Source organism: Berghia stephanieae, chromosome 9, assembly GCF_034508935.2.
Source record: "Berghia stephanieae isolate SIO BIC M18660-M18661 chromosome 9, UCSD_Bste_1.3, whole genome shotgun sequence".
Classification (NCBI taxonomy): Eukaryota; Metazoa; Mollusca; class Gastropoda; order Nudibranchia; family Aeolidiidae; genus Berghia; species Berghia stephanieae.
In genome coordinates, this window is record NC_088368.1 from 26,965,989 (window position 1) to 26,980,438 (window position 14,450).

Sequence of the window (14,450 nt, forward strand, 5' to 3'; positions counted from 1 at the left end):
TGCCATCTGGCCGCCCTTTTGCGCATCTACATGCTTTACTACTTGTGCTATGACGTAGAAGATAGACGTCTTTTGTAGTTTTAAAAAACTTGAGCTTTTATAGAGAGCAATATCCACTAAACGTGCTCAAGGCGCTTTACAAAGGGTCCCTAGTCAGCAGAAACACGCAACATGTAGAACGAGACATGACACCTTTAGGCGATATTACAATAATTTCTTAGACACAGAGACAACGCTGTTAACGCCCAGGTACTCATTTTACACCTGAGTATGGTGAGAGAATGTGAGTAAAGAGCCTTTTCCAAGGTCTCAACTATCCGCCGAGAGAGGCTCGAACCTAGGACCTTCCAATCCGAATGTGAGTGTTATACCACTAGACCACATAGCCACGGATATTAAAAATCTATGTTTCGTATGCATCTGTCAGCAGTCGCCCTATCATAACACTGGCACACAAAATCAACTGTTCGAGGTGACTACACCGTTTGTTATCGATGCTTGGATTTGCTGGGAAGAATGTGTATCTGAGGTCTTCAAGAGGTTGACATTCAAGCAGGTGGTGTGCTACTGTTCTTTATCAAATCCATAAATTAGATAAAGCGTCACCACAATTTTTATTAATTCATTCATCAATAGAGCTGAGAAGTCGTGACGTCAGACCTTCTATTACTTCGGTTTCAAACTCAATGGAAGTGTGTATATAACCAGTCCTTCGGAGGACTAATAATGAATAGATTACATGCTGAATGGTAACAAAAAATTCTGATAAAGGTAATGCATTGGTTTGAAAAACAAACCGTAATCGACAACATTAACTTTGTTAGGGAATTTAATGAGTTGAAACCAGCTTTTGGGGGATTCTTTGTTTTATTTTCGTTTTTATTTTTGTTGTGTTTTGTTTGTTTGTTTTTGCTTTTTTAAATAAGGAATTTCTTCTTTTTTTTATATATCCGTCCTGTTTTGTTATTCGTCCCAATTTCCATGGGGATGGAGGGGGGCACGAGGAGAAGGGGGTTTTGTATCCCAGCAGTTTAATTCAAGGTCAAATTTTATTTGATGGGAATATTTTCAATAAATTAATAAATATACTATTTACACTGTAAAGCAATATGGAGTCCAGAAAGTTGCACTGATTAATTTACAACAGAAGAAATTGAGACAAATACATGTTTACACTTCCTTTTATTTGTGTTAGTCATAATAATATGGCATCTTGTCTTTCACTATTTTATTGATGATATTTCTATCTATACATCACATGGCCATAAATGTCAACATATTTCGTGTACTGAGTGAACCTTTCATCTGTCGCTCTTTCATAACTTTTGAACAAAACCATAACATTTGAAATAATTATAATATTTTTCCTTCCCTTAATATTCTCTCCTCCTATCTCCCATTCGATATTTTGTTGCTATCAATCGCGCCATTAACTACAACAATCAAACACACAGATACATGAAACACGTTGGTTACCTAACGCCCTTTAATAAACGAGCACAAACAACACTCTCAAAAACAACCATCGTAATTAATTCCTAACTTTTAAAATTTCTTTTTGAATAAGATTTCTGTACCTAGCCTATATCTGCACTATTATTCTTGTAATAGATTAGTTATTAAACCTAATACACACACACGCGCGCGCGCGCTTTATATGTGTGTATGTATAGGAATATTTAAAATCTATGTTTGGTATGCATCAGTGCATCTGTCACCAGTCGCCCCATCATAACACTGGCACACAAAATCAGTTTTAAAATCGTCATCCACTTCATCAAACCCCATAGCAGTGACCCCAGATGGCTCGGCTGTATCCAGAATCTCTTGAGGAACTCCCCTACTTTGGAGATATGGGAGTTTCTCAGCGTACTCCTTGCGGACACAGCGCCCCCTGGCGGCACACACTTGCTGACTACACTTTGCCATCCTGTCCATCTCATCTAGTACCAGAGGTCCCAAAGTATTCGTCACGAACTCCAACTCAGACTGGCATTTTGTCTTGGGAGGCCAGAATTCCTCGGAGCTTCCCCATAGGATGAGGCCGTCCACGCCCATCTCGAGGGGAAGTCGGATCTCCATTGCCAGCCAATTCTATAAATGACGTTCGAAAATATAATGAAAATGTTCTGAATTATGTATTAAACAAAACTGAATGTAACAGCTTCAAAAAAAAAACTTACAAAATACACGGAACTTTTTGGGCTCAAAACCCTTCTTCAGCAAACGTTCGATTTGGTGACTTTGGGCGCGCAGAATAGAGCGGAATATTATATTACGCATAAAATTTGGTCATAATTTTTTTAACGCACCAAATGTGATGCCAATGTATCGAATTGGTGCATCATGCTTGCTCTACAAACACCAAGCATATAATATAAAAAGGAGGGGGGGGGGAAGGGGTGATACGCATTTTGTGCATTTTTTTTTATTTAGGCGAGACGAGATGTGATGTATAAAATGGTTTTCTTTCAATCAAATACATACTGTTAGTAAAATAAGAACGAAAGCTTTTTGGGAGCTCTTTTCTTCTTTTTTTTTCACAATTTTTTATTTTCTTTCCCCTTTTGGTAAATATTCATCGGCACAGTTCGTGAGCAGAAATTTAATAGAATGGGATGGGGGTGGAGTAGATGCAAATACGCTTGGCGGGGGGGGGGGGGTACGCAAAAATTCTAAAAGAAAAAATAGACGGGGGATGATTGCGTCTATTTGGTACAAGAGAATACACAGTAACCTTACCTCATCAAACATTCCAAGGTTTCTGTACTGTGCCACAGTGTAGGGCATGATGGGATCCTTTGGGTGGCCATATTCTGCACGGACCCTTAAAAATATAATATTATAATTATATAATACTAGCGTACCGAGACAAAATATTTTGTTTTAAAAATTCAGCCAGAAAACGTATATTTGAAATATGGATTTATTAAAATGACTCTTATCCCTCTCCTTGCCGATCATTTTCAGTACTATTCTCTCAAAATGGCAGGCTTACCCAGCATAAAATTTGATTTTTTTAAACTCAAACAAACTCTCTACAAAACAACTTTATGTTCTTATCAATTTAACAAAGATCTTTGTGATGTACAAAATAAATCTGAATCAGAAAAATGTATATTGTGTCGTAACAAATGGGACGATTTTGCTTTAGGTGGTAAGGAGAGGGTTAACTTGTCAAAATGTCTTATACCTGAGACTTTTATATCAAGACTTTTTGACAAGTTGAGAGTTGCAATGCCAACGCAAAATGTTATTTTTACTTCGGATATATTGACACCAATAACCTGTTAATTGCCGTAACCTGGAAAAACTCGTATTTAAAAACTTGGCCAGAAAATTCGTCCTTCAAATATCGATCGATATAAATGACCATCATCATCATCATCATCATCATCATCATCATCATCATCATCATCATCATCATCATCATCATCATCATCATCATCATCATCGTCGTCGTCATCATCATCATCATCATCATCATCATCATTTTTGCTTGTCGCTCCAACACCGAACCCACTCTGTAGAGCAGACTTTTGGGAGTATCTGCGGAGCATCTGTGGAGCAGACTCTTAGGTCATGGTCAGTGCAGCTGGGCCCATCCTGGCATTCTCTAAGGATATTCTCCATCGTCTGCTTTGGACATACACGTCTACACAAGCTAGTCTCAGCCAGCCCCCACTTTTTCATGTAGCAAGGGTCCACGTCCCGTCCCTGGAATCCCTCGCTGGACACCGATTGCTACAACACGCACAATACCAACAACAACTCTTCCATGGTCAGGGTAAAAGGATAGGCCCTCGGCCCTCACCATGGACAACTTTAAGATCGTTAGCTTCAACGCAGAAGGACTGTCATCAACAATGACCATCATCTTTGCAAAATCTCTCAAACCTGGGAATTTGCGAGGTCTTAGGTTTATGAGTTGTTGTTTTTTTCAGAATGAAGATCACTTAAATCGATCGATATTTGGAGGACACGTTTTTTCCGGCCAATTTTTTTAATGCGTGTCTATACAGAGTGTGTTAAAGAAGCTGATATGCAGAGAAGTGGTAAGACATGGAATGAGATAAAAAAAAGTTAGCTCAGGATAGAGGATGGAAACTGTTTGTCTGTGGCCTATACCCTGACCCAGGGTGAAAAAGGCAATGATGATTATGATCCAGACTACCGTAATTAACTGGTTAAAGATAATACTTTTTGAATCTGTTCCGTTCCGACATAACACCGTTTGGCAGCAATGAGTCACAATAAGCCGCGTGTTTTGTCCTATGAAGGCTATTGAGTTTATGCTGTTCCATCGTGATTATATAAATAATATAGCCTATGTAATAAACTCTTCCTGTTTTTTAAATTGTCATTCAGAGCCACCAGGCCCATGGAACCGGAGCTTATCTCGGTTTCTAAAGCGTGAAGCGGACAATAACAAGTGTTATCCTTTGGATAGGACTCTAGTCTATCGCAAAGTACTTCCACCAGATCTAACAGACCCAGCTACCCATCACTGCTGGATGGACAGGGAGGGGGGGGGGGCTAATAAAAAAAAATCTCGACCGAACCCGAGATTGATCTCGGTTCCTTTGCTTGTGAAATGAGTGATCTAAATAATATAGCCTATGTAAAACGCTAAGAGAAATGGGTTTCCGAGCATAAACGCTTAAGTATAAGTATACTGATTTTTACCTGAACGATTCGGCGATGTCTTCCATGATGTGTTCTCGTTTGTTTTCAGGTTCATCAAAGTTCTTGATGTAGATGGAAGGATAGTAAGCGTCAATCGCTTCCCACAGGGCAACTAATCTATCAGGATTAAGAAAGATAACAATGATAAAAATTATAACTCTTGATAGTTTGTCATAATAGATATGTTACCCGCCGACTGAATTTGATATTGTCTTTTTGTTTTGGTGGTTGGGGTGGGGGGCGTGGAGGGGGGGGGGGGTCAAAGCGTTGCATTTGAAGATAACCGACGTGCACCTATTTGCAGGTCTGATAACCCAATTCCTAGTGGGTTCATTGTTGTAATGGAAATATTTTTTTAATTGACGCACAATCGTGTCCATTACAACACATTTTAAATTAGGTCCATAAGTAGGTCCGGATGTCAGACCTGCATACATGCACACGTCGAAGATAATGAAACTGTGCTGTCCATTACGTATGCAATTTTGATAACCATGGAAATTACGATGAACTTGATGATGAAGATGAATAGGAGGAGGAGGAGGAGGAGGAGGAGGAGGAGGAGGAGGAGGAGGAGGAGGAGGAGGAGGAGGAGGAAGAAGAAGTAGATAAAGAAGAAGAAGAAGAAGAAGAAGAAGAAGAAGAAGAAGAAGAAGAAGAAGAAGAAGAAGAAGAAGAAGATGAAGATGATGATGATGATGATGATGATGATGTTAATGATGATGATGACGATGATGATAACGTCGATGATAATGATGATGATGATGATGATGATGATGATGATGATGATGATGATGATGGTGATGATGATGATGGTGATGATGATGGTGATGATGATGATGATGATGATGATGATGATGATGATGATGATGATGATGATGATGATGATGATGATGGTGATGACGATGCTGACGATAGGGGTTGTGGCGGTCGTAGTAGAAGTGATGGTTCCAATCAACAACAAATAACTTACTGCACATTTTGGTTCTTGGTAACCAACTGAGGGTATCCATAATATCCCCATTTCTCTTCCGGTGCAACCTCTTTTACCGCCTCTAAGCTCTTGATCATCAAGTTACTGAGTGAAAAAGACATGGTAGATATAATGATCTTTTATATAACACATATTTATGGATTCGCCTTGCTCAATGAGCTTTATCTAAAATATTTTAGGTTTGGAAACTTTTTGACAAGTCAAAAGTCTCCTTGGTCGATTGCTATATATTTTTTTTCTATTCGTAATATACTTAAAAGCAAATTTTGGCTTCCATTCATTTTCTATTTAAAAAAAAAAAAAAAAAAAAAAAAAAAAAAAAAAAAAAAAGAAAGACAAAAGAAGCCAAAATAGTAACTTTTTTTTTGTTATTAGTGGAGAACACGCAATATTTTCGGAGAAAGAAAGGCAATAAGGAACAGGCGGTCATATATGAAACAGTATACTACTATTTGGTATATCTAGATTTGCTTGTATTTCTGTGATCGATGATAGAAATTTAACATTGGTTTTAAGGAACAATGTTCATTCCCAACCCTATTTTTAAAAAGAATAGATTAGAAAGATTAATAGTATCAAGAGAGATTAAAAATGACATCATAATTTTTTGTTGCGGATGAGATTATTATTACTTTATAGTATCAAGAGAGATTTAGAATTACGTCATCAATTTTTGTTGTCGATATGCTAGAATTGCGTAGAATAAATTATACTCGTAATGAAAATTAAACATCAAAAAAGGACTGAGCCGATTATCTTCGTATTAATTTCAGTCATGGGGATGATAGGGTTAGCCCGAAATAAAAGGTTTGCAAGATACTTGTATAACAGTTTGTAAAGAGTTGTTTTATAATTTTTAGATTTGCCAGTAATTCTGTGCTCGATGATAAAATGGTTTTGCGCATGCGTCTTATCTCGTCCTCGCTTTCGGTGAAGTGTCTCATGCCGCTTTCACCGGATGCGAGGACGAGAGACGCATGCGCACAACCACCATGACGTTCTCTCTCTAATAACTTTTCCGCCGGTGACGTCCAATCAAGGGACGCTACTCTTCCGCTAATCTCATTCCCTATAATAGATTTAATTGTGATGAAATTAGTACCCATGTATAGACAGCATACCTTTCAAGTATAAGTGAAAATTATTTATTGCCTTTGAAAAGCAAGTATTTGTTATCACGAAGAGACCGAGATACAGCTTATGTCAAGGATGAAAGGATTTTGTTTAAACCCTTTAATCTGAACTCAAACTTTTTTAGGAAGTTATTTCATAAGTGATAGAAATTATTGATTCGTTTACTATTTCGTTGTTTTGAAAACAATACTAGAATTGTGGATAGTTTATAAAAACAAAATCTGTAATAAATACATGGTCTACCTCAAGAAAAAAAGAGGATTATCCTCAATTTTGGGTTTCCTTTGTGGTCTCCCTTTGATAAGCAGTATTCAATTTATTTATCTTTTCATATATTTTGCAATGTTTGCCAATATTTTATAAGGGTTTTAATTAGTTAACTGCCGTATTCTGGAAAGACAATATTTAAAATTTGGCCATAAAATAATCCTTCATTTACTTTTCTACCGTATTGTAAACAAAACCCAACACTTTTTTATATTATTCCAAGATTTGAGAGTATTTCACAAGTCGAGAGCCATTTTAATGGATTGATATAATTTGAAGAACGAGTTTTCTCACCAAAATTTTGAAAACATGACATTTTTCACAATACGATAGAATAGTAAATGTGCTCTTTTCTTTTTCCTGACTTAACTTACAGTGAGGCGTTCTTCCATTCTTCATTTCCTAAGCGTCTCCTCTGTTGCCTTGGCATGTCGGGATGCTGCTCCTCAATCTGCCCAATAAATAAGACAGGTATATCAAATGAGAGGATAACAATATTCTACTTGAATACTATTGCGAGAGCTGCTACCGTTAATGTTACTTACAAAAAATGTATATATATATATACATAAAATAATAATAATAATAATAATATATATATATATACATATATATATATATATATATATATATATATATATATATATATATATATATATATATAATATTGATTTAAAAGCAAAAGAATGAACAAGAAAAAAGACAAATAAATAAAACAAAGTGGGAAAACAACCTACCCAATTTGTAAATATGTTCTTGTAAGGTGTGTATCTTCCATAGTTGGTGTGGAAAACTGGCCTCCAATTTTCCATATCAATGACCCCAAAACCGTGTGCGTCTTTGGTGATTCCTTTTTGGACAGCTTCCTTTAATGCCGATATATGGGCGGGCATGTCCACATCCTGTGTTTAGAAATATGAACACTTTTATCTAACGCATTTCCAGAAATTTACCATGCTCAATAGTATATTTTGCCCCGGCATCTTAAACATGAACGCTTAAATAACAGATTTCCAAGGATTTACCATACTTAATGCGTGTAAAACTGTTTCATTTATTCACTCAGCAACCTATCATGTGGAACTATATAATTTGCTTTTCTTATAGTACCAGTTTGTGAGGGAATCATATAAAGAAAATCAGGGGTATCAGTAGGGTGGTGATGGAGTGAACAAGTGTAAAGTGAGAGAGAGAGAGAGAGAGAGAGAGAGAGAGAGAGATAGAGAGAGAGAGAATAAGAGAGAGGGGGAGGGAGAGAAATGCTGCTGGTGATGCTTATGATAATAATAATGAAGAAGAAGAAGAAGAAGAAGAAGAAGAAGAAGAAGAAGAAGAAGAAGAAGAAGAAGAAGAAGAAGAAGAAGAAGAAGAAGAAGAAGAAGAAGAAGAAGAGAAGAAGAAGAAGAAGAAGAAGAAGAAGAAGAAGAAGAAGAAGAGAAGAAGAAGAAGAAGAAAGAAGAAGAAGAAGAAGAAGAAGAAGAAGAAGAAGAAGAAGAAGAAGAAGAAGAAGAAGAAGAAGAAGAAGAGAGAAGAAGAAGAAGAAGAAGAAAAAAGAAGAAGAAAGAAGAAGAAGAAGAAGAGAAGAAGAAGAAGAAGAAGAAGAAGAAAGAAGAAGAAGAAGAAGAAGAAGAAGAAGAAGAAGAAGAAGAAGAAGAAGAAGAAGAAGAAGAGAAGAAGAAGAAAGAAGAAGAAGAAGAAGAAGAAGAAGAAGAAGAAGAAGAAGAAGAAGAAGAATGACGGGAAGGAGGAGGAGGTGGAGGAGGAAGAGGAAGGGAAGGAGAGCACCGGGAGGGGGTGAAACCGATGACCAACCTTAGGTAACCCTCCGTTCACCCAGTTGCCTCCATTTTTGAAATCAATGTACGGCCATTTCCCAGAGAGATCCGAGTAAAATATTGCAATGGTGTCACCTACAAAACCTCGCTTGTTGTGTTCGATTTTGAACTTCTCCAGCCCAAAGTCAATGTGCAACGCCTTGCACGGGGCGTCTGGATAGTTCCAGACAATTCTGAAAGGTTGAGGGACATCTCCTGGTGAGGTAAATCATGAATCAGTATGTATAAAAATAAATAATAAAATTCCCTTTATTCATCCCCAAAGGGATTTTTTGTCATTAGGGTTTATTCAAAGGCAAGACTACAGTAACTCAGGCGTCAGCCGCAGTGCGGGGCGGGAAGTGAGCAAGGGCGAAGTGAATTACTCAAGGTCACACAGCGCGGCGGGTAGTCGAACTGAGTACCTTTTGTGTACCAATCAAACAACATACAACTAAGCCATGCTGTTACCTAAATAATATCCAAATAGACTTTATCAGTCGCTTGAAAATTGCCCAAGTAAGCTATGTAGCCAGATTACTTTATCTATGCCTTTTATGGCACAGCGGTGTGATGGTGTATGCTTCGTACACAGAGGGTACCGAGTTGGACTACCCGTCGAGCTGTGAAGACTTTAGCAAGACACATAGCCCTAGATCACGGAATTGTGACTGACGTCTTTGTTATTTCAGCTCTCCCAGGAGACAGATTTTCCCTTCGGAACAATGCATAACGCCAATAAGACACGGACACAATTTTATTTCGACGGAGTCCTCCTTTTACACCTGAGTGTTGTGAGATAATGTGTGTAAAGGGCGACACGAGACTCGAAACAGAGACATTACGGGCCAGAAGGGGAGTGTCATTAAAGAGTCTCTAGATATATAAAACAATGGTTGTTTTTTGTTTACACAAATTCTGTCGTACTCTGGAACAATCCATATTTAAAATTTGGCCAGAAAACTCGTCCTTCAAATATCGATCGATTTAAATGATCTTCATCTTGGAAAAAAAAAACTCTCAAACCTGGGACATCGTGAAAAATTATATTAAAACACAAATATTAACAATATATTAAACACTTCAAAAAATATTGAAAAGTGAGAAACATATAAAAGCATAGAATTTTTTTAAAAGAAAAAAATCCATTCTTATCATTGACATATTATAAATGCTCATTCATATATAATGTATTTTAAAGCAGAATTTCCATTCGAGGACATTTTAAATTCATAAATATTTTTATCTTTTTTACTATGAAACTAATTTCTGACCGTTCAATGTTTTGGCAGAACGGAATATAAATGCATTTTTCCTAATTGAATTTGAGTACTGTCCATGTCTGATATAAATTAATATGACCCGTCACTCAATTCAGTATTTTGTCGGCATGTCAAAATATGAGTTTAATATGAAAATGACGAAACGTTCCGTTTTTTTTTTATTTATCAATTTCACAAGTTGAACTGCCATACTCTAGAAAAAAAAATACGCATTAAAAATTTGGCCAGAAAATTCGTTCTTCAAACATCGATCCATTACAATGACCCTTATCTGGCTAAATACTCTCAAACCTGAGACTCCAAGGTATACTTCACGGGTTTGATAATTTTTAGTAGGACGAGGGTCATTTTGATTGATCGATTTTTGAAAAAGGAGTTTTCTGCTCCAACAATTTCATACATCTTTGGCAGTGTGACCATTGTATTTAATAAAACAGTTAAACACCAATTACGACTTTAACAATATCAGTTTTTAGCGACTAGATAGATCGACCCCGATATTATTATTATAATAATAATAATAATAATAATAATAATAATAATAATAATAATAATAATAATAATAATAATAATAAAAATAATAATAATAATAATAATAATAATAATAATAATAATAATAATAATAATAATAATAATAATAATAATAATATATTATTATTATTATTATTATTATTATTATTATTATTATTATTATTATTATTATTATTATTATTATTATTATTATTATTATTATTATTACTATTATTATTATTATTATTATCATTATTATTATTATTATTATTATTATTATTATTATTATTATTATTATTATTATTATTATTATTATTATTATTATTATCATTATTATTATTTTTATTATATACTTAATTCATCCAAAAAATGGAAATTCGTTTACAGACGTGGCATGCATGAAAATGTATAAACACAAATTTGAGCGAGAATCTATGGCGACAATGTATACATATATAATATATGCAAATGCACAAAAATGTAAACAAATATACAACCAAGAACCCAGACGTGGTTTGCTGCTCTTGTGATATATGGCTCATGTGTAGCGCATAACTATGACTAGGTCATGCTCTATTAAACCTGAGTACGGTGAGAGAATGTGAGTAAAGAGTTTTTTCCAAGGACTCAACTATGCGCTGCTCAGAGCGGGACTCGAACTTTGGAACTTCCGGACCGAAGCTGAGTGTTATACCACAAGACCATATTATATATATAACCACACAATACATTGAGTTCAAGTTAAAATATTCCACGTTTTTCAACTTTCATTTCGAGTAATGCTCTCATGATGCATTTAGGTTGGGTCAGTGGTTATTTTTACAGTCCCGTGTGTTAGAGTATGTAACCTCACCTTGTATGATTATTGTTTTACTATCTCATCTACTTGTATACTACGGATTCACTTACCCTCACTAATGGAACTCTTCTTTCCACAGAAACCAGTTTAATGTACTTTCACTTTTTCAATAAAAACGTCCTGGTTTATTTTAACCTGAAAACCATCAGACGTCTTTTGTTACCTTGTATTCATTATCCTTATTATTTACTACTTTCTGCAAGCCATCCGTGCTATTATCATGGCATCCTCTACACCGTGAAGACGGTTCTCAGATCTATTTTGACAGTTCCACATGATTCAGCACATATGTTGCAAATCCATTCATGGGATTTCTCTTTTCTCCTAACTAAATCAAGCACCTTGGCCCAGGACTCCACACTAAAGTACTGCCTTGCCTCAGAAATGTCAACTTCCTGATCAAAGTCAAATACCTGCATTGATATGTCCTTTTCGGAGGGTGGAATGTTGGAGAGGTCCTGCCTGGACCTCACTTGGATCAGCATCCGCCACAATCCAGTTCAGAATCATATGGAAATGTAAAAATAGATCTGAGTACCGTCTTTACGGGACTGTAAAAATAGCCACTGCGTTTTAGAAAAAATCCATGGAGCCGGAGTATATCCCGGTTTCTATGGCGATAATACCTTTTTGAGGCGGTGGCCCACTTAACATCCTACCTGGTAAAACCCCAATGACCATCACGGCGGCCAAAATGAGGACGCTTGGACCCATCTTGGTGTCAACCCCGTCACTAATCTGAAGTATATGAAGGCAAGAGAAATTTCATTAATGATGATAAACAAAAATGAATATAATAGCTTAAAAAAAAAAAAAAGAACACAATAACAAATACGGAACGTTTCGGGATAAAATCCCTTCTTCGGAAAAAAAAACAATAAAAAGCTAAATGCATTACTAAAGATAACAAAACAGATCGACGACAGAGAAATGTTCGTTACGTCCACTCTCTAGAAAAATCTTCCAAGAATGTGCTTCATATTCAGTAGTGACGTCACTTCCCCCGTAATGACGCAGAGTAGCTTAGTAACTGGCTCTAAACTATCGGAATAATGGCGGACGCCCTTATGAAATACTTCTCCGACGAGCATAAAAGTGTATCCAGAGGAGAAAAACATTATCAATCTGGTCATGTTTTGAATTTTATACATTCTGATCACATGACATGTGAAAAAGTTATAGCCAGCATGAAGAATAAAATGTGCCGATTTTCTTTGTTTAGAACCAAGCTGCTCGTTGCCAGGCGACGTGACATCAGATTATTGAATATTATTGATACTTATTATTTGATATCAGCCACCGCATTTGAAATTAATGAGTTAGTAACTGCCGTACTCTGGAAAGCCGCATATTTTTTTTAATGCCCAGAAAACTCGCCTTTCTAAAATTTAGATATCGATCTATTTAAATGACCCTCATCTTGGAAAACAACAAACTCGCAAAGCTGGGACTTCGCGAGGTTTGAGAGTTTTTGCCAAGATAAGTTTCATTTAAATCGATCGATATTTTAAAAGCTGGGACTTCGCGAGGTTTGAGAGTTTTTGCCAAGATAAGTTTCATTTAAATCGATCGATATTTTAAAATATCGATCGATTTAAATGAAACTTATCTTGGCAAAAACTCTCTAAAATATCGATCGATTTAAATGAAACTTATCTTGGCAAAAATTCTCAAACCTCGCGAAGTCCCAGCTTTGCGAGTTTGTTGTTTTCCAAGATGAGGGTCATTTAAATAGATCGATATTTAATTTGAAGGACGAGTTTTCTTGCCAAAATGTTAGTTACTTGGCTTTCAAGAATACGGTAGTTAACTGGTTAATAGAGACAGACGTATATAATATTATTTACACTCTAGATAGGTAACGTTTGAAGGCATAAATTGTGCTTAAATTATCGATTTATTGTTGTGTTTTATTTGCATTGTAAAGCGCCTCTGAGCACATTGTGGATCTAGGCGCTATATAAATTCATTCATTATTATTCATTATTATTATCTTTTTTTTTTTTTTTTGGGGGGGGGGGGGGGGGGGGGGGGGGGGTAGTTTAAGAGACGGATTTTGCTAGGTATCCATCGCCATTCCAATCACTTTCAAAATATAATGCCAACCTCTCTATATAAAAATTAAAAGTTAAGGGTGAAATAGCATCCTATCACTTCCATGCCGAGGATAGCTAACTGTGTAAGCGGAGCTTAATTGAGTCCTTGAAAAGGGGTCTTTGTTCACATTCTCTCACCGTACTCAGGTATAAAATGAGGGCCTGCTGTGGACAACATTGTGTCTGTCCGAAAATAAATTGTATTATCGAATGTCAGGTGTCATGTTTCACCCTACATGTTGCTGTTGGCTTGGTATCCCATATTAAAGCGCTTTGAGCACGTTTAGTGGATATTGCACTATATACATACTCTAAATACTATATATATATATATATATATATATATATATAGATATATATATATATATATATATATATATAGATATATATATATATATTATATATATTATATATATATATATATATATATATATATATATATATATTGAGTGTTGGTGGGTACTCGTAGGTACGAAAGTGCTCGATAATGATGGTTAGAGCTAATATAGAATGCAAGTTGTCACTCATTTTTTGTGGCCGAGACGATTCGTTTCTGTGTCTTACACGTCTTCAGTCGGCGTAATCCATAGTATGGATTACGCCGACTGAAGACGTGTAAGACACAGAAACGAATCGTCTCGGCCACAAAAAATGTGAGTGACAATTTGCATTCTATATATATATATATATATATATATATATATATATATATATATATATATATATAAATATATATATATATATATATATATATATATATATATATATATATTATATATATATATATTAAAGGGCGATGTGACTTGC

General features: G+C 35.7%; 1 protein-coding gene across 2 annotated transcripts in view; it reads right to left on the reverse strand.

Moving 5' to 3' along the window:
- Positions 1 to 1,165: 1,165 nt before the first annotated feature.
- Positions 1,166 to 14,450, reverse strand: part of LOC144979960 (hyaluronidase conohyal-Cn1-like) — a 13,546-nt gene continuing 261 nt past the window's right edge. Inside the window, exons 2-9 of one of the 2 annotated variants that reach the window (XM_078927309.1) lie at positions 12,207 to 12,285; positions 8,894 to 9,111; positions 7,819 to 7,983; positions 7,456 to 7,532; positions 5,660 to 5,764; positions 4,687 to 4,803; positions 2,743 to 2,827; positions 1,166 to 2,094 (exon numbers count right to left, since the gene is read on the reverse strand). In XM_078927309.1, coding sequence (XP_078783435.1) covers positions 1,687 to 2,094; positions 2,743 to 2,827; positions 4,687 to 4,803; positions 5,660 to 5,764; positions 7,456 to 7,532; positions 7,819 to 7,983; positions 8,894 to 9,111; positions 12,207 to 12,261 — 1,230 coding nt within the window. In that variant the 5' untranslated portion in view covers positions 12,262 to 12,285 and the 3' untranslated portion in view covers positions 1,166 to 1,686. Of the gene's footprint in view, positions 2,095 to 2,742; positions 2,828 to 4,686; positions 4,804 to 5,659; positions 5,765 to 7,455; positions 7,533 to 7,818; positions 7,984 to 8,893; positions 9,112 to 12,173; positions 12,286 to 14,450 lie in introns of both variants that reach the window. The other variant, XM_078927308.1, reaches the window with a different exon arrangement.